The 20,717-nt window shown below is 42.0% G+C and overlaps 1 protein-coding gene across 12 annotated transcripts in view; it reads right to left on the reverse strand.

Moving 5' to 3' along the window:
• DOCK9 (dedicator of cytokinesis 9) overlaps positions 1 to 20,717 on the reverse strand; it is a 290,859-nt gene that overhangs the window by 125,872 nt on the left and 144,270 nt on the right. For all 12 annotated transcript variants that reach the window (XR_006962383.1, XM_047081304.1, XM_047081324.1 and 9 more), the window contains exons 3-7: positions 9,732 to 9,821; positions 5,654 to 5,736; positions 3,838 to 3,907; positions 1,913 to 2,008; positions 776 to 910 (exon numbers count right to left, since the gene is read on the reverse strand). Coding sequence is in view for 11 of the 12 variants with exons in the window: in XM_047081304.1 (XP_046937260.1) it covers positions 776 to 910; positions 1,913 to 2,008; positions 3,838 to 3,907; positions 5,654 to 5,736; positions 9,732 to 9,821 (474 nt within the window). In the remaining variant the exon portion in view is untranslated. The remainder of the gene's footprint in view (positions 1 to 775; positions 911 to 1,912; positions 2,009 to 3,837; positions 3,908 to 5,653; positions 5,737 to 9,731; positions 9,822 to 20,717) is intronic.

The following is a 20,717-nucleotide window of genomic DNA, read 5'->3' on the forward strand; positions in this document are numbered from 1 at the left end:
CTCCCTCTCCCTCTCCCTCTCTGTCTCTCTCTCCCCCTCTCACCTGCTCGCTCTTGCTCTCTCTCAAAAAAAAAAAAATAATAGTAATTTTTAAGAATAACTCTACAACTGCAATAGCACTAACAAAAATATTCAATACTGGCCGAATTCTTACCATGTGCCAGCACTGTTCCAAGCTCTTTTTTCATATATTAATTAATCCTCTCAATAACCATATTCAATACAATTATTCCAATTTAACAAATGAGGAAACTGAGGCACAGAGAGGATCAGTGTCTCCAAAGCTACACAGCTGGTAGTGGTAGAGCAGGGATTTGAACTCAGTCTGGATCTGAAACCCAGTCTCTTGACTAATCCTGTTATTGGTACTATGAGAGAAATGATAAAACTCATCACGGAGATGCTAAGAACTGTTCTGAATATTTCCAAATGAATTCATCCAGTCCCCTCAATTTACTCTACTAAGGAAACATGATCATTACCCACATTTTGCACATGAAGAAACTTTTGGTAATAGCCTGGCCAAGGTCACACAGCTATAAAGTGGTTGAGCCTTAAACACTGGAGCTCAGCCCCATGGTGCTCAGCCGACTACAATAGAAGTCTGCCTGTTTCACGTGTATCTGATGAAAAACGAGCCTTTACTTACCTGACAGCTGTTCCACCTCCTCCCCCGATACTGCCATTCTTGGAAGTATTTGCTTAAATCTGCAAATTCACAGATGGTACTTTTACAGATCAGAAAACTTGATGATAGAACTCTACTCATATTTACCTGAACCACACCCATACAGGAATCCAGAAATATCGATCCTTTCGGTTCCTTGGAGATCTTTTCATCTTTATAAAAATTCAAATTGTAGGATCCGTCACCAAGTTGAATCAGGTGGAAAAACCGTCTTTTAAATGACTGGGAGAAAAATACATATACACCTCTTGTTTCAAAACGAAAAGAGTCACAGTCCCTACCAACCACTCACAGCTACACACGTGTTTTTACACAGTACACACGTGTAAAAACCGTTTCTATTCTCCCTAAAACCAATCTAATCCTGGCCAACGCCCCAGGTAAGGGTGAGTTAAGACTCTCCATCACGTCTAATAATATCAGTGCGTTTAAATTCTGAGGAGGTGGTTCACTTAACATTCATGGGTCATTTTTTCTTACCCACAGCATTTGATATTTTTACATAACCACCCAAAAGCAGTGCGATAAGCTCCAATTTGGGATGCAGCACAGAAGGATGGAAACTTTCTCAAATCCCCAGGGTTTCTTGCTCACGCAGAATAGGAACTTTTCTCTGCCTCGTGACACTGAACGATTTTCCAGCCTCAGGATTATGACAGTCCGCATTTCCCTGGATTTCCTTTTTCTCTCCCCGTCCACCCTCCCTCCCTTCCATTATGGCTCTTCTCTTCAGTATTCATGCTGCTCTTCCTCTGCTCCTACCTCTTTCCTGAATGGCTTTTTATACTAGTTTTTGCTCTTCTCTTTCCAACCCCCTTCCAATCAAACCATTTTCCTTCCAGTCCTCCAGCTTTGCTCTTGTTCACCTTGCCACAGTAGACCTCCCAAAAGTGCTGAGACTTAGCCCCTGGGTGATGTGCTTGCAGGTGCCACGATCGCTTTTGTCGTGGGTACAGAGAAGAAAGCCTGCGTCGGCAACTGTGCCTTCACACCAGCCCAATGATGAAGATCTCGTCACGCTGGTGGTCGGGCATGAAGCAGGGGAAGTGGGTGCGAGCAGGACGGTACCAATGGAGGTTGATCACCAGGGAGGCATCTTATTGACCAGACAATGTCACTTTTGTCAGGAAGAACAACATGCCCATTCATTTTGAGCATGATTCCCAAGACCTATAGCAAAAAGGGTTTCATGAGAGGGGAGTGCAGGGTGATGGACTGCCTTACCCTCATGGTTACGCTTATTGCACTGTTCATGTTGCCTTTGTACAGCCACCCATGCTTGGTGATCCCGCCCTTCTGAGAGCCGAGGGAGGCGGCATCCTAGGAGAGAAGGAAAACCACAATTGATCTCCAGTCACTACTAATCTTATCTGCTGTGACTCTGGTCAAAAGGAAAATCATTCAACTGGTGCCGGCTTGCCCCATCGTGCCCCATTACTGGAGTTACCATCTGCCACAAGTCACTTTAGAGCCGGCTCGGCAGGAAAAGAGAGGGAGAAGCATCAATCCCTGAAAGCTCTAGTCCATTAAAAGGCAAAGCTAGTTCCAGTCCAAATTTTTTATTTTTGAGTATTTAATGAGCCACAGAAAGTACATACCATACTTGACCACTCAGGTTGTAAGGTCCTGCTGGGTTTCATGAAAAATATTTTCAAATTACACTCCCCTATAATTGGAGGACAAAAGCAAATTCCTGGAAAACTTCCCAGAGGCTCAGTTCAGGGGAAGGTGAACGAAGAAAAGAAGGAAATGTGAGGCAGCAGAGAAAGGAGGGATGAGAGAAAAGGATTGGGCAATGGAAAAGAACGAAAGAGAGAGAGGAGGGGGGAGAGTTAGGAAAGAGAAGGGACGTGGCTAGAAAAATAAAGAAACATGCTTCTGCACGTTCCAGCTCCAGCTGTGGGCTCTGGTGCAGGGAGGCGGGCATGGGGTTGCCAGTTGCTGCTGAAAATATGTCAGGCAAACACTCGTACATGTAACAGACAGATGACAGGTGTGTACGTACACACACACACACACACACACACACACACACACAATCTGGCAGGCTGCAGCTGGCTCTAGCCCTGTGGGTCCCTGCCCCTCTAAGGCGGTACCTGATGGACGTTCAGTAGGTACAGGAGGACGAGAGGGCCACTCACCGTCATGTTACCCAACTCACATCCCATAAGACCAGTCTCCAATTATGATCTTTATTTTTGTAATCAAAGAGACAACTGCAGAAAGACCCGTCTTCTGTTTTGTTTTAGACCATCTCACTGTAATATTGGTGGTTTTACTGTTCTTATTATTCGTAAGAACAGAAATAACTCATCTGTCTAGGATTTGACAGTTTTCAGTGTGCCCTTAGCATGCGTTATTTCGACTGGTCCTACTCTTACAACTAATCAGCACCAAGTGTTTTTACTATCTTGTTTCTCACTTTGGACGGTCACTTACTCTTCCAGAATTATTTTAAAAGTGGTTTCTAAAATAATTTCCCACCATGGGCATTGTTCACATTCTTGAATGGCTGGTGTTACAGCTTACTTGATGATTAAAAAAAAAAAAAGGAACCTCTCTCCCCTAAACTCACAATGAGGCAGCCAATACTGAGCAGGGGAGATGAGAAACGCAGAGGACAGCTAGCCCTGACTTGTTATTAGGTCTCCCTCGCTCAGTGGCCAGTCACCTTAATGCCCAGCTCTCTCTATAGATTTCTTCAAGAGAAGGGGGAGTGCCCTTGTTTAAGAATAAAAGAAAGAAAAAAGCTTCTTGATACCATATGCGTCACTCAAACCCATCATTGAAAGAAAGAGCCATTTAAAGTCTACTGGCGGTTCGTTTCAAGATAGTCTGCTGAAAAACAACCTAAACTTAAGGTCTAAGTAATCTTGCTGTCTCTTAACAATGTAGCCAAATCTTATCCAGGCCTTTGAAAATGATCTCGGAACAAATAAACAAGACAGGAAGAACTTGCAATGCTAAGCAGTCAAGTTGAAATGGAGACCTTATTTCAATCAATCCAGTAATACATCGAATAAAAATTCTTTCCCCGTTTCAAGAAACATTCCAATTCCCCTTTTGGCTTAAATGTTGGTAATTTTCCAACCGATCTTGTAAAGTCTGTAAACTAAACCAGTTTCCAGATCCGCAAGCGATAACCTTACCTCATCTTTATCAACTTCCTCATCGACTTCATAGACGTGAACTGGAAGTTTATCCAACTTGGCCACTTTGCTTTAAAAAGAAGAAAGAAACTTGTTTTATAATTACCTAATCCATGAAGAGATGCACTTCTTCCCCCATTAGAGGAACAGACATTTAACAAACTCAAAGCTGTTCCACTCGGCTGAAGAATAAAAATAATCGACACACTACTGCTTTGCAAAGTGGGTGATCCAAGAGTTAGAGAGCCTGCGGAAGCCATGTAGAAGAGCTGGACCAGGTTGTTGGGAGTTAGATAGGTATATGAAAAATGGGAAAGTGTATTAATTAATAAAGACTTGGTAGAACAGGGGGGAAAAAGACTGGTAGAATAACTTTTAAAATGAAGTTTATAAGAAAAAATGGGAACCGGGGTCATGGTCTTCAGAGTGGGAACCACAGTGTTAATGATGATGGTGTTAACAACAAAAGTACTGAAACAGCGGCCAGCATGTATATTAAACAGTATGTTCTAGGCACTGCGTTTCCCATGTATTACCTCGTTCAGTCCTTTAGACGGTGGGGACTGGTGGTAGTAGGACCATTTAATAGATGAGGAAACTGAGGTTCACAGAGGGCAGAGAGAGCAGATGATGAAGGCAGACTATGGAATCTATGTTCTTAATCACTGTTAGTATCCTCTCTCTCTTTCTTATCACACAACTGCAAAATTATTAATGCCAAAGGTAAAATCTACCAGCAGTGAAAGTATATCATGCAGTCAGTATGCTACAGCTCGCAGTATGTTCTAAGAAAGCCATGAGAATAGTATGAACCAGACTATCCGTGAAGACAGGTTCAGGCAATCAAATGGACAGAATTTAGAAGTCCCCAAATAAGTACTGGGTAAATACAGAACTAAGGAGCACACCCCATCTGGAGAAGATAATGCTGGAAGGGAGTGTCTTCAGCTGAAGTTTAAAAAGAGTCAATGGGGAACTTGGCTAAACACTCCCAAGGAGTGGCTGAACCACACAAAGAGGAAAAACAAACATCTAGGTCCACTGAGAATAGTTTCAATGGTTCAAACTCACAGATGCAACAAACATAGAGAAAAATATATTAATAGGGTTGCAAGTAAAATTTTCATTGGTGATGGCTACTTTTGATACAATACAATCCATCATTATTTGATTTCAATTTTCATAATCAACTATTACCTATATTTACCAACTGCATCATTTCAGGATATCCTGAAATGGAACATGTCCCCTCGAGGCAAGACCTACCTCCACCTGGTTCACTATAATGACCACTAATCAATCTAAACACACTTGTTTTGGGTGTATTCCAGAACCCATTAATACTTCAAAGAAAGTAAGAAAATTGTCTGGGGAATGCTTGTCTTTGATTTACTTTTTTTAAACATAAAATTTATTCAATATGACATGCTTTTTATATTTCTCCAAAGTATTCTTTTAAAGGTAAGACACACTGTAGCATTTACATTGTTTTCTATTTTTTTCTATTTCTTTGTTTTCTATTTCTCGCTGAAAGTACTCTACCTGTTCTATCAGTGGTACCCTGGAAAGAATCACCGGCCATAACTAAACCATCCATGTTTATACCATTTACCAATCCCAGAGTACTAGGTTTGAGTCCTATTATCAAATACCCTGGAAGCAATAGCTACTCCATATACATACAAACCATCTAGAAATATGTTCTCCAATTACTCTGATTGCATGTGAAGTTACATACCTCCTTAAGCCTCTCAAGCACAAAAAACACTGCCCACGTGTTATCACCCCACCTTGTGTGGTCTGACCATTTACTCACTTTGGAAGTTGTCGAAACTCTCCCGAGTAATCTTCATATTTATAGTTCACAAGATGCCAGTCAGAGTTATAGGTTTTGATGCACTACGGGGTGAGGGGAAGGGTATAAAAAATAGAAAACATAAGAGGCAAAGAAAAAAGATATGTGATGGCTTTAGGAGAACATTTGGGAAGGTTTACGAATGTGCAGCCACACAAACATCAAAACAATTCTTTCACTTCGACCATCCCTTGCCTGAAATTCCACTATCAGAGGTTCCTATAAAGCTTAAAAACCCCTAAAGCCTTACCCTTGGGGATGGGTCACTTTAAGTGCCCATCATTCATAATCAGAGACCAGATTTTTACAAGGGGAAAAACTGCACCTCATGTTGCTGCATTTACATAACAAACAATGTACTGCTTCTGAGTTAAAAGCACTTGTTTAGGGAGCCTTGTGCCCTCTACTACAACATGAGAGTAGGTGGAAAGTGCGAACCTAAAAGACACTTTCGTGGTGTTTACTAATATGACAACTAGATCTGTTACCAAGTATAATACAAATCTGCCCTTGGCTTTTCCTTCTATTTATAGGGGCCAGAGTGAGGTTATTAGGAGAAAAGATTTAGATTCCAATTCAGTGGCACCGTGACATCATTGCGTGCACGCACATGCATGTGTGAACAGGATGTACAAAGTAGGGAGCTTTACGTTCTATGATACCAACCTACACAGACTGCTGTGGGGCCCAGGGCCCATCCCATGCACAACAACGCCATGGTGATTATTCTGAATGAAGCCACTTGGGAAATAACTGTGCAAGGACACTAAGACCATCCTCCGTCCCCTGGAGGCTGGAAACAAATCTCCCATATGAAAAATACTCTCCTGGACTAAGAAGTTAAAAAAAAAAAACAAAATAAAACCATAACAAAACAAAATCCTTATCACCAGAGGTAGGGACTTGAAAGTTGAGAAAGCTACGGAAATAAACCTTGTTATTTTTTTCTAATCTCCTACTGCAAGCTAAATTCTGCTTAGAATTCCTTACTAATTAAGGCTCCCAAACACCTGTTTTCTTTATCCTGTCAATTCCTCCCAAATTTATTGTCTCTTTGTCTAAAATGTATAAAAACTGCCTGCCTTAGTCATTTCTTGGGGTCTCAGTTTCATTTTTTGACCTCCATGTGCACATAATAAAACTTTGGGTTTTTTCCTATTAATCTGCCTTATATCAATTTAATTCCTAAGCCAACTAGAAGAAACCCTGGAGGGAAAAAAAAGACATTTCTATACTCCCTACACTGCATTAAACTACCTCACTATCCAATAGACTCAACGGACCAGCACGGTGTCTTTCATTCATCTATCCAGGAGGAAGCACTGAATAGTGTGTAGACTAAAGATTATAAGGCTGCGTCCACCAGATCCTCAAACACAAATGAGTCAAAATCAATAGGGGAAGCATTTGATTGAGTTACCAACAGCTACCTTGATTTTCTGTATAGTCAGCTCTTGGCTACACATATGTAAACTTTAGTGTGGAAAAAAAAAATGAATTAAGTGAAGATGTAGTTGAATGTATTTATGTCTTACCTGGTTGACTTGACTCCGGCTGTAACTAACACTGTGATCAAAGTCTCTATTCTGCTCACTCTACTTCATCATTTTTATGGTCAACCTTTTTTATCTGTTTCATGGCTTATGCCCAAAGGCCTTCTGAGGCAAACTCTCCTCTACCCCAAAGTCATGAATAGAACTACAACAACGATAATGAATGTTTCCCTTGTGCCAGACTCTGTGATAAGCACTCTATGGGCAAGGTGGCGACAGGCAGATAGTGTAAGATTTTACATTATTGTTCTGAAAGGTGGACTAAATAGCAGAGAAGGGTTAGGAACAGAGTTGGATGGTGGAACTGAACAAGTTTCCGATCTCTTTGCCATGTAGTTACAAATGTTTTTGAAGACTATTTCACTCTTGTAAATTCTCCTCAAAAATATTTTCAAAGCATTTTCACATTCAGAACATCTGACATCCATACTCAAAGTTACATTCCAAACCAAGTGTGATTGCAGAATTACCTGTATCCCTAGGTCCGTTAGCACAGCAATTTTAGGTCTGACTAGGTATGACACAGTCTTGTGCACATGCTCCTACTCTGTTCAGGTTTTCGAAAAAGCACAGCAACCAAAGTCATACCACCAAAGTCTCTTTCAGGATATTAAACCTATTCTGAAGTATAACATGCACCTGCCCAGTTAAAAAGATCAACGAGCAAGCACTTGCATACAATCAGGGCATTTATGAATGAAACACCTGACTGCCCAGATTTTTAATATCTTAGGTAAAATGGGTCAGAAAGATACTTATGTTTAAATGTTTTAAATTATAAGAAACTGTAAGGAAACATAGTTGACCAGGTTAAGTGGCCAGAGAGTCATTCATTTGATAAGCCCCTGTTGACTGTCCACATGGCAGGCACCAGCTGAATTCCAAGGCTGAAGCCTGGAATAAGACAAGCAACCCCCACCCCTCCGGGGATGCAGAAAGTCTAGGAGATGAGGGGTTACATCAGAAATCAGTCTCTGGAGAACTGGATCTCCAGAAAGACAGGGATCTGACTGGCTCATTTCATCAGTGACCTTTCAGACTCGTGAAATTCAATCATATTTTCAAGTTAATACTGAAAGGTTTTTGAAGTTGTTTTTTAAAACAGCCGTTAGGTCATTCTCCGCTGGACAAGAGGATGGAGAGGAAGTGCTGGCTGTTCCACTCCACCCTTGTGGCCGCGTCCCAAGAGGGCTCGTTCCATTGGCTCGGGCAGCACAGCATGAAGTTGTTATTGCTCAACCTACAGCAGTCAAAGAACTGAGTGGAGAACTGTGCCTCAAAAGCCATATTTTTTAAGCAACTGGGAGAACTGAATTAGTAATTAATAAGTATGGAGGTGAACAAACTCTTTCTGGAAAAGTCCGGATAGGTAAGTATTTTCAGCTTTGAGGGTCATGTGATCTCTGCTGCAAACATTCAACTCTGAGTTATCACGTGAAAGTAGGTCACAGGTGACACATAAACAAAAGGGTGTGGCGGTACTACAATGAAACTTTATTTACAAAAACAGGCTGCAGGCCAGACAGTTGCCCGTGGGTCAGTCACACTGCGTCTGCATCCTGCTTGATACTAAACATTTAAGACTACACAAACGTATCTGGCTCTATTTGTCCAGAATTATTTTTACTAATATAGTAGCAAAGGAGGTAAGGCAAGAAGTTACCTTTCCAGAAGGATGAGAGATCACACTTTTACCATTTTCAATACATATTTAATTTTTTGAAAATCTCAATGGAAACTAAATACTGTTACTACAATATTGTTATTTTAATTAGTCTTCACTTTAAAAAGCATAGATTCCTTGTGGGGGTTGGCCATATTTATCATCTAAAAATCAACTAGAAAAATAGGGTTAAAAACCCATCATTTTTAAATGAAAGAGTGCTTCAAGAAACAAAATTAAAATACCTAATTAGTTCATCTAAAAGCACCTGGAAGAAGAAACAAACACCAATCTAAAAAAAATGCAATCCAAATGCAATAATTTCTCTTTCCTCTTTAACAGGTAATCAGTATCTGTATGTTCAAATAAGAGTGATAATAATCATATACTGATCAGGAATATTCACGCTCTGCTCATTATCACCTGGCATCTCAAAAAGACTGAACTAGTCTTGAAAATAAGTTATAAGTAGAAACATGTAAATGAATACATAAATGTGTGTGCTGAGTCTCCATTAAAAACAATGTCAACAATAAAACCTCAGCCAAAGATTTCCAGCAAGTTCCTAAGTTACCCGTATTCCATGCCTGTAAGTTCTATAGCATTCATGCTTTAAACAGGCATCAGAAATGACCCCTATTAACATTTCTGTCCACATTTCAGACTCTGAAAACCCCATACTGTTCTCCTATTTTCCATTATAAAAATGTAATTACCTCTCTGATACTTCCTTGAAAATATCATTGAAATTTACAGAAGGGGGGGTGTAGGCAAAAAGTGACTCTAAGATAACGTGTACATTAACGTAGAAAAGGCACATTACCTCCGTAACAAATAAGCTCTGTGCTTCCTCTTGCGCATCTGCGGGGACCGTGGAGCACATGTAGCGACCCTGTCGTCTCAGAGTGGCCGTCTGTGAAGGAAAGCATGGGGAGAGGGTTTGGTTACTGGAAGATGGAAAGGCGCCAGCCTCGGGGTGCAGCCGGGCCTCGCATGGAGACAGTCCCTTCTTCAGTCTCCACCAGTCCTGCAGAGACAGCTCTTCTCCTTCCTCCTTGGGTCACACACCACGGATCCCTTTTGGTGCCAGAAAGTTCAAAGATGGGCATGGGGCAATGGCTCCCACTTCTTTCTGAGTCAGAGGCCCAGTGAGCCCTCCAGGGAGTCCTTCCGCTCCCACCAGGCAGGGTAGGCCCCCTTTCAGAAACCCTAACCCTCGCCAGCCCCAAGTGCTTGAGCTAGTCCCACTACATTGCCTTTTACTTGTCTTAATTGCCTTTTTCTAGTGTAAAATAGACATACCATAAAATTTACCATTTTAACTTTTTTCCAGATTTTATTTCATTTTTTTAAAAGTTTATTTCTTTACTTTGAAAGAGAGCGAGAGCAAGAGCTGGGGAGGGGAAGAGAGAGGGGGAGAGAGAATCCCAAGCAGGCTCCACGCTGCCAGTGCAGAGCCCAATGCGGGACTGGAACTCATGAGCTGTGAGCTCATGACCTAAGCCAAAATCTAGAGTCAGACACTTAATGAACTGAACCAACCAGGCGCCCCAATTTTATTTTTTTAAGCAAACTCTACACCCAATATGGGCTCGAACTCATGACCTTGAGATCAAGAGTCACATGCTCTACCTACTGAGCCAGCCAGGCACCCCCATTTTAACCACTTTCAAAAAGTGTACATTTCAGTGGCATTAAGTACATTCACATTGCTGTGCAACCATCATCACATCCATGTTTTCTTTTTTCCAGTTCTATTGAGAAATAATGGACATACATCACTGTATAAGTTTAAGGCATATACAGTATGATGGTTTGATTTACATCTATTGTGAAATGAGGACCACGATAGGTTCAGCTAATGTCTATTCTCTCACTCAAATACAATAAAAAGGGAAAAGGGAAAAAAAACCCTTTCTCCTTGTGATAGGATTTGCTCGCTTAAGAACTGTCCTAGATACCACACAGCCATGTTCACTGCAGTCTCCACGTTGGACCTCACATCCCTAGTCCTTATTTATCTTATGACTGGAAGTTGGACCTTTTGATCTCCTGCATCCAATTCTTCCTCCCCATACCCTCCATCTTTGGTAACCACAAGGCTGATCTCTTTTTCTATGCCTTTTTGTCTTGTTCTGTTTTATTCCACATATACGTGAGATCACACAGTATTTGTCTTTGTGTTTGATTCATTTCACTTAGCACGATGCCTGCAAGGTCCATCATGTTTTTGCAAATGGTAGGATTTCCTCATTTTTTATGGCTTAATATTATTCCATTGTAGATACATATCACAACTTCTTTACCCATTCATCTAACAACAGATGCTTAAGTTGTTTCCCTGTCTTGGCTACTGTAAACAATGCTGCTATAAACACTGGGGTACAGATATCTTTTCAAGTTAGTGTTTTTATTTCCTTTGGATACAGTCCCATAAATGGGATTACTGGATCATACTGTAATTCTACTTTTAATTTTTTTTAAGTATTTTTTTTTAAGTTTTTTTATTTTGAGAGAAACAACGTGAGTGGGGGAGGGGCAGAGAGAGAGAGAGAGACAGAATTCCAAACAGACTGCCAGCTGCCAGCTGCAGACCCCAACGCTGGGCCAGAACCCCCAACCTGATATCATGAACTGAGCCAAAACCAAGAGTCAGACACTTAACCAGCTGAGCCACCCAGAAGCCCCTCTATTTTTAATCTTTTGAGGGTCCTCCATACTGTTTTCCACAGTGGCTGCACTAAACCACAATCCTACCAACAGCGCACAAGGGTTTCGTTGTCTCCACATCCGTGCCAGCATCTGTTCTCTCTTATCTTTTTGATGACAGCCATTCTAGCAGGCATGAGGTGATATCTCATTGTGATTTTAATTTGCATTTCCCTAACAACTAGTGATGGTGAACTCTTTTCATGTACTTGTTGGCTTTTTGTACACCTTCTTCAGAAAATTGTCTTTTCAGGTCCTTTGCCGTTTTTAATCTGGGTTATTTTTGTTGTTGTTGTTGTTGTTGTTGAGTTCTATGAGTTCTTCATATATTTTGGATATTAACCCCCACATATGTGGTTTGCAAATATTTTTTTCCCATTCCATAGGTTATCTCTTCACATTATTGATGATTTATTTTGCTGTGCAGAAGCTTTTGAGTTTGGTGTGGTCACACTTGTTTTTTTGTGTTTTTTTAAATTGTGTTTCTTGTGTTTTAGGTATTAATGCCCCCCAAAACAATTATCAAGACCCACGTTAAGGAGCTTTATTCCTATGTTCTCTTCTAGGAGTTTCATGATTTCAGGTGTTACATATAAGTCTTTAATCCATTTTGAGTTCATTTTCACGAGTAGTGTAAGACATGGGTCCAGTTTCATTCTTTTACATGGGAATAGCCAATTATCCCAGCAACATTTATTGCCTTTTCTCCATTTAGTATTATTGGCTCCCTTGTCAAATATTAGTTGACCGTATATGCTTGGGTTTATTTGGGGCTCTGGATTCTGTTCCACTGTTCTACTTGTCTGTTTTTATGCCTATACCCTACTATTTTGATGACTACAGCTTTATAGCAGAGCTTGAAATCAGGATGTGTGATGCTTCCTGCTGTGTTCTTCTATCTAAAGATTTCTTCGGCTCTTTGAGGTCTTTTGTGGTTCCAAATGAGTTTTAGGACTATTTTTTCTACTTCACATTCATCTCTTACTTGCCTTTTATGTCCATGCTTGGTCACTGCCACACCCCCAGTGCCTCACAGCATGGTAACCAGGCAAGTAGAAGGTGCTCAATCACTATTCGTTGAATGGATCTATGAATTGTGAATGCTACCTCCCCTCAAGAGGCTCAAATGCTTACTTTAAATAATAAAATGCCTCATGACTTTAGGCAGGAGCAAATCCACTCTAATTAACATCATTTGGAAGGGACTATTTTGCCAATATGAGGAAACCGGACCTCAGGCTTCAGAAAGAAATGTTCTAGATGTTTTCTCCCATGGACTGTAATCCTTGGATACTATTAACAGATCATAGTTACAAAAACAGCATACATGGAAAATATTTTGCAAAGAGAGTCTACCCTGTGGTAGCTCTTCATGGCTACTTACTAAACTGGGATCCCCTAGCATCTGTCCCAGATGTTTTTCTTTCTTTGGCTGGAGGAAGCTTGGATCAAATGTGTGATCTCCCTCCCCTCCGGCACAGGTTGAAAACTTCAGTGCATATATTTTGTATGTAATTTAATTTTATTTCCTGCCCCTGTTTTCTCAATGTTGTGTCTCCTTCATCTATTTAACTCTTTTTTGGATGGTGTCAATCTTTGAAAGTAATCTCAAACCCTGTTTTTAGAATAAGCCTCCTTATTCTAAAGGAAAGGAAAGAAGGAACTCCATTCTCCACTGAAGTCCTTCATGGGTGAATTCTTAATTCATTCAGTCTCCAAAAGGGCTCTGAAGGCCCTTGGTCTTGGTTTTTTTGTAACTATCACAAATGGTGAATCTTATTACTCTCACCTGTTCCCAAGAAATGCCATAGAGACGTGTGATGATAAGCACCGAAGAGGCATAATCTATTCAAAACGTTTCCAAGTAACACAGTGATTATTAAGAGATTGTCAGAACTGTTAAAAATCAGGAATAAGAAAAGGGAAATTGTTTAAGAAACTGTGTATGCTTCAAAGAAGGATACATTCTATATCCCTACTTGATGTATTTTGATCTATCATGATTTTTGAAACTAATTGTTACACTTTTAAAATGTTCAGGAAATGCTCAGTTCAAGAAAGTCACTTGAGTCACTTCCAGCCCATTTCCCATCACACCACTAGTCAAAAGACAAAATGTATTATGTTTTTCCAGTGGGATTACCAACTCAAGAAACTTTTTGTTTAAGGTTTTATTTTTAAGTAATCTCCACCCCAAAGTGGGGCTTGAATTCACAATCCCAAGATCAAGAGTTGCACACTCTAATGAATGAGCCAGTCAGGTGCCCCTCAAGAAACTTTAATTATGTGACACTTTTCCAAATACTCCTCTAAGGTGAGAGAAATAGATATGGATCAGAGACAATGCCATTATGTTCTCACTTTAAAAAGAAAGCAACTTTGATCCTTAAAGAGAGACCTGGCCTTTAGCAGATAAGACAGCACTGGGCATAAATAAACCAATCATCTGTGTACTTACCACCACCCACCAGTACCAGAATGCTAGGTTTGAGTCCATTACTGATCAAGTCCTAGCTCTGATTTTGACAAAGCTTAGTTTTCCCACAAGAGCCCTTTTTCCTCTGGAGACTTCATCCAAATAAACAGCAAATTTTTAAAAAACCATTCACTTACATGAGACACACTTCTGTAGTACACATCTAGCTTTATGTTATTTTTATGTCTAATTCTTGTTGTATACAAAATTGGATGTTTTAGATAACCTCTTTTCTATATAGCTGGCTGCTATCCTTCCCTATATATGACTGCTGTCCCTCACACCAAAAGGTGCAGACAATTTTCCTCTCCTTAAACCCGGGCTGGCTTTGACCAATCAGATGAGGCAGAAATGGTACCGTGGCAGTTCCAAACTTAGCCTTTAGGAGAACTAGCAGCTCTGTTCCGCCTTCTTAAAAGACGCGGACATAAAAAGCCACAAAAAAAGGTCTACTACTTCAGACCACTATGCTATGAGCAAGTCCAAACTAGCTATATGGAGAGACCACATATAGAAAGATGCCCCACCAGCCCACAGCTGGTTCCAGCCATCCTGGTTGAGGTACCACAGTGTAAGTAAGGAAGCCTTCTTGGACATTCCAGGCTCTGCCGACAGCAAGTCAAGCAGAACTACACCGCTGAGCCTGGATCAGATTTCAGAATCGTGGGAAATGAAAAATTATTGTCCTGAATTAACTAGGCTTTGGAGTGGTTTGTTACTCAGCAATAGCTAACTGTAACAAGATGCTAAGAGATTAGGAACACGTCTTAATTAACGTACTGAAGAATACTGCTCTTTTCATGAAAATGTTTTCAAATACTAATCACAATATAGAGGTAGGACAGAAGCACTGAAGGGATACATGAAACCGCAACTTGGTTTCTTCATTTACCTTTCTTGGGACATGTGTCAATGTCCTAAGAGTAGACAAGCAAAATAGAAAAAAAAATGTCTGTTACACTTTGAGAGTAGTTATCAATGGTTTCTCGTCCTCCAAAACACTGTACTAACCATTTTACAGTTCAGCATAAATATCACTTCATCCATCCATCCATCCATCCATCCATCCATCCATCCACCCACCCATTCAACCATCTGCTGTGTCACTACTTTCTACCACCAGACACTGAACTAGCAGTCAAGACACCAACTTTAATGAAATATAGTTGCTGTTCCTATAAAGCTTACAGTCTGAAGACAGAGGAAGATGAGGAAATAAATTATCAGAGAGCCACAAGTACTACAGAGGAATATGAGAGAAAGGGGCACAGAAGCACAGGCTGGCATGAAAGGAAAGAATGGGGGAATCTAAATCCAATGGGGAGGGGAAAAGAACATTGGGAAGATGTGCACCAAGGCAAAAACACTCAAGCTAAATTGTGCAGGATGAGTACAAGTACAAAAGGGGGGAAAGCTTGGGAGACAAGCTTACCCTTGTAAAGTTAAAAGAGCAAAATCAAGACATAATAAATGAGATTATCTCTTTGCACACACAGAAGAGACCCGTTAAATCCTAGAACTATAAATATACCTTACCCCAAAGGAAAAACTGCCCAGAACACTAATTAAAGAACACCTAAGAATTAAAAACCCTACCAACCTATAGCTTAATCAATAGTTTTAACTCATCTGGGGAAAGAATGGGCCAACAGAAAGAACAGGGCTTGTATGACCAGAGCAATTTTGTCAGTGTCTTTATCACCATTTAAAAGGAAAGGCTGGAATCCCATCAGGCCGGGGTGGGGGGGGGGTGGGGGGGGGGCCTGAGGCACCACTGACTCCTGGACTTGGCACCAATGAGGAGCCACCACTTGATGTCCTCTGTTCACAAGGTCTTCCCACTCACTGAATCCAGCTTCATGAATCCACTTGTTTATAAAGGGATTCCCATTTAGACTTTCCTAATTACAGAGAACTGACACGGCCAATGAATGTATTCTGATCTGCTTATTAATTCTAGTTCTCAGTGCTCATTATTAAATGCTACTTGGTTTGTCCTCTTGTGAGGCTGTCTGTTACAAGTCAGTTCTCTGAGCTCAAACAACTCTGGTCACATTGACCAAACTCAGTCTCTGGACTTGCAAAGCTAAGAGCTGACCCCAGACCTTGGTGACTTATCAACCACAGCCCATGAGGCCCTGTCTGGTAGCTCATCAATCTCTGACTCCATAATCCAAAACTCTCCTGCAGGCACATGTCCTACTTCCTCCTATCAGATTGTGGATTCCTCTAAGGGCAGGAGCAGATCTTCCTATCTGTATCTCTGGGCTAGGTAATCAATCTTTCAAGAATGAATGAATAAAATAGTCAATGGAGATAGAAATAGGACTCTACTGAAAATCGATTACTTGTATATAACTTTTTTTCTGTTATTACAAAAACTTCTCCAGTCCATTACAAAAACTGACAAGGGAAGACTACAGCATAAGTGAATGCTCTAATTTCTCCAAAGACTTTTTTATTAAAAGTCATATTTGGGTAATAGCCTACTGTATGTCAAATCGATTCACATTAAATTTCTGCAGTTTTATTTATCTGGCTTATAACAGAGTCCCAATCAATACCTGGAGATTTATACTCAGTGAACACTAAAGCCCTCCTCAAAAGTGGACTTAATTTTCTTTTCCACAGTTGTGGTATTCTTTTCTCCTTTTTTTATCAGTTAAAATCATATTCCTGCTAAAAGATGGGTCTGTATCCACTTTATATAAATCAACATCAAGGTGGACATTCAAAGAATATCAGTCCCATTCTTATGTTTGGAAATAAATTATTTCCACGCCACTGAGAGAGCTCAGCAGTAGCTTTCTCCTCAGTAGATCTCTACATTTGCAAGGGGGGAGGGGAGAAGTATTTCACTATGAAGCGTGATAAGATCTGCAAATTAAATCTAAACACAGCTAGCATCTCCGGCAACCATTTTGAATAGAAATCTCATGGCACAAAGCACAATTTAAAACAAAAGCCCTCTTCTAGCTACTAAAATAGTCTAAATTATTTTCAGTCAGTTACTGTGACTTAGGTTAAATGCTGGTAGTCTTGGACACATGGAGACCCTTTATTACCTTGGCCAAGTAGGGACAGAAGTCTTATGAGGAATTCCAAAAAATGTCAGGAGTAACTAAAAAGAACAATTTAGAACTGCTAAAGGAAGAGAAAGTGGTGAAGTCCTCACCCAAAAGGCTTAGAAGGTGGCACAAGGACACCTGAGAGCCCAGGTCAGTCTTTAGGGGACTTTTTCCCTTAATGGAATGAGTTGAAGGACTTCAGAGTTGCCCCCAGACCTGAACAGAAACAGCAGAACTTATAAGTATCTCTCAGCTTAATTTAATGGAAGGACAAATGTCAAATAGATCCTCTTTTACTTTAAAAACTTTTTTCTCTCTTGGTTGAAATGACTCCCTGCAAAGACTGGGGTCACTTCAGCGGCTCTGAGCCATATCTGGATGCGTGGCCCAGGGAGGCAGGGCTGTGCACCACCTAAAGGGACATACGGGCAAACCATACAGTGGGTCTGCTCATCTGGGCCAGCCCTGGGGCATCCTGGCATTTCCCGACCCTCTTCTTCATCACTCACAGCTGTTCCCTGATGGCCTGCTGTAACCTTGGTTCTGCATCTTCAATTTGGCAGCTCTCTCTACGAATGGAATTCTTGACCCCAACCTGGCCAGGGTTCTCTCCATCAGGGCCAGCCACCCCACCACCCCGACCCCACTGAGGCTGGGGCACCGAGAAGCTCTTGTTTCAACCCACAAGAAATGTGAGGTGAATAATGTAATTAAACTTCCTACAGAAGAATCTGAGAAGTGATATTGGAAAGGGTTTTGAAGTGAGAGCCAGGAAACCTGAGTGCTCATCTGAGCTCAGCCGCTAATTAGCTGTGTGATCTTGGGGGGAAAGTTTTAACTTTCCACATCTGTAAAATAGAGAGTTTTCTAAGGATCTCCAGGCTTCCTTTGTAATTTAAAAATCCCACAGTTCTGTGAACATGGAATTCTAAGTCTATATCTCTCAAATGGCTTATTATCTGTGCTTGGAGAGAAACTAAAAGACATCCAAGAAAATAAGATGAATACTATGTCTGCTTTGATTGATTACCCCATTTATTTTTATGAAAGGAATTGCTGGATAAGAAGGAGGGCAGAGTCACTTTGTAGACTTAAATAAATATAGGGTGAGTCTTAACGGAGACATGCTTTCGTGTCCTTATTTCTTTACTCTTCTGACCCTCCCAACCCATATGGCACGGGACTTTATATTAATCACTTTAGAATGGGCATTAAAACTGTAACAAAACAACTCTCTTAATTCCTGGTGGGAAGCAAGCATAGCTGCGGCTGCTCAAAATATCCTATTTTATAAGATTTTAATGAAGAGGCTGAAACAAAAGGCCCACCCTTCCCCTGGGCCCTGTGAACAATGAGCCGGAGGATAGATCCCAGAGAAGTGGGTGGGCTGCAACCTGAGCTCACTGCGTGTGTCCACCGACACTGTCTCCCCATCTCTCCTGTTCAAAGGAGCACAGGGCTGGGAGTGTCCTCCCTCGGACAGAAAAAACAAACATCACAGGCAGCCCAGAAGGCAGTGCCGGCCTTCAATCAGGAAGAGATGGCTCCTCGAGTGCTCTGAGCAGAACGACTCTGAAGAGTTACAAGAGGTGAAAAAGGTTCTCTTCAAGAGGAAGTAAGGGGTCAGTTAGGCACATGGCTGCAGGAAGTTGAGAGTGAGGGAAATTTCCTAGGTGCCTGGGGTCTTACCTCTAAGATGGGCCCTGAGGCCTGCGGACAGCCTGAGGTCAGAGAGGGGGGCCCAAGACGCACTCCAACAGACATGACCTGCTGGCCAGAGAAGCCCACCAGGTCTCAGGGGCTGGTCAGCTCCCATCTGCCCTTACACAAAAAGGTGGACTCGCTCTGCTTAGCAGTTATAACCTACCTGGTTTGTAATTCTATGCAAAGCATCCTATGCTTGTATTCATTTTTGTGTTTGTTTTAATTCACCTAGTAGAACTATACCTTGAAACCTTTGAGGGCTTGATGCATTTGCAGAGAAATAGTACTTTGATCTTCCAGGAGAAGGGCGACCTTGGGGTGTGGTGGGAGGGGGCCAGCACTCGGTGAGGGGAGGGAAGTGGATGCTGCCAGAAATCAAAGCCCAGGCAGCCTAGGGAAGACAGCTCTTCAGGCTGGCGTCCCTCAGCCTGGCCCATCTCCTTTACTAAACAAGTAAGCCCTGGGTTGAATTTATATTGTGCTGGACTGGGCCAAATGGACAGCATCCACTTCAATGTTCTAAAGTTATCTTGGCTTTTCAACTATTCCCTGTCAGACAGGCAGCTCTCAACACCTCCTTCCTTTCGTCTCTAGCCCTGAGCCAAACTGCAGGGTACCTCACGTGTCTGTGAAGTTAGGTTCCTTTATATCATATGCTGGAAACCGGCCTTGGTTGCATCTGTCTGTGCATGAAACATCACTACTAGACAACTCTGGGGACGTTTTGGTGACTTATCGAGCACAGCGTAATGGCACCTTTCCACATGTCTGGCAGACGCATTTGTTTCAGAGCAGATGACTTACTTTGAGAGGATTCAGTCCCAAGCCAGGCTGGAAACTAGAACTCACGCAGGGCGTTCCCCACATCTCACTGCAGAGATCACGTCTTGGCGGCTGACCCACAGTGTTCTAGTAACATCAGACAATCCCGTTTTCAGTTTCCTGAGAACTCTCAATGCCTAACTCACTAATAATTAAGAAAATGGACAAAGCATGGGACAGGACAAGGGTCTGGAGAAGGAACCCCATTTAGGTTTCTGGAGGGATTTAACAAAAGACCACTCCATAGGAACCCATTAAAACCCTACGAGGGCTGAGACACGCTGAGGGACGCCTCTCCCTCTCAGCTCCTCTTCGCCGCCCCTGCAAGCTCCCCGGGCTCCCACCCTGCACTGCCTGTCTCCGCTCACTCAACAGTACCACCCCCATGTGCTGTCAGTGACTTTCCTTGCTGGACACCCCCAAACAGTGCACTGATCTGGGGTGCTCTCGCGTGCGCCTCAGTCTAGCACCCATACCACTATGCCCAGCTCCCCTCCGTAGTCCCTCGTACCACCTGCCAGTCGTCTCTCCAAAACTCTCATCTGATAGCACCAGGCCTCCACTTAAAACCTTTCCATGACTCCTCGCTGCCACCAGAATCGAGTCCAAGCTCCTCAGCAGAACCTAAGACCACGGCCGAGCCGCTGTGATGTCTTTTCTGGGCTCACCTGCCCTTCTTCAGCCCTGTAGCACATGGGGACTTCTGACTCCCTCAGGCACCAGACCATCCGCCTGGCTGTGGAGCTGTTCCCACCACCCACATCTCTCACCAGGCTGGAGATGCCCAGACTAAGCTACTCATCTTTGCTTCTCCAACACCCAGCAGAACATCTGGCACATCGTAAATGTTTGCTGAGTGAATGGGCAGCAGAGATTTTAAAATGGGGATTGTTTTATTCAATTGTAAGATCGCTCAGGGTTCCAAATGAGACAGTGTCTCAGAACTGGTGAGACATCAGGTAGCTTCTGTCACCACATAATGTCCCGTTCCCTAAAATGTCACATACATTTGTAAGTGTCCGTAGACCTT

This window comes from Lynx rufus, unplaced genomic scaffold (genome assembly GCF_022079265.1).
Source record: "Lynx rufus isolate CCGP_SWC_20201006 ecotype Redwood Valley unplaced genomic scaffold, mLynRuf1.p SCAF_1, whole genome shotgun sequence".
Classification (NCBI taxonomy): Eukaryota; Metazoa; Chordata; class Mammalia; order Carnivora; family Felidae; genus Lynx; species Lynx rufus.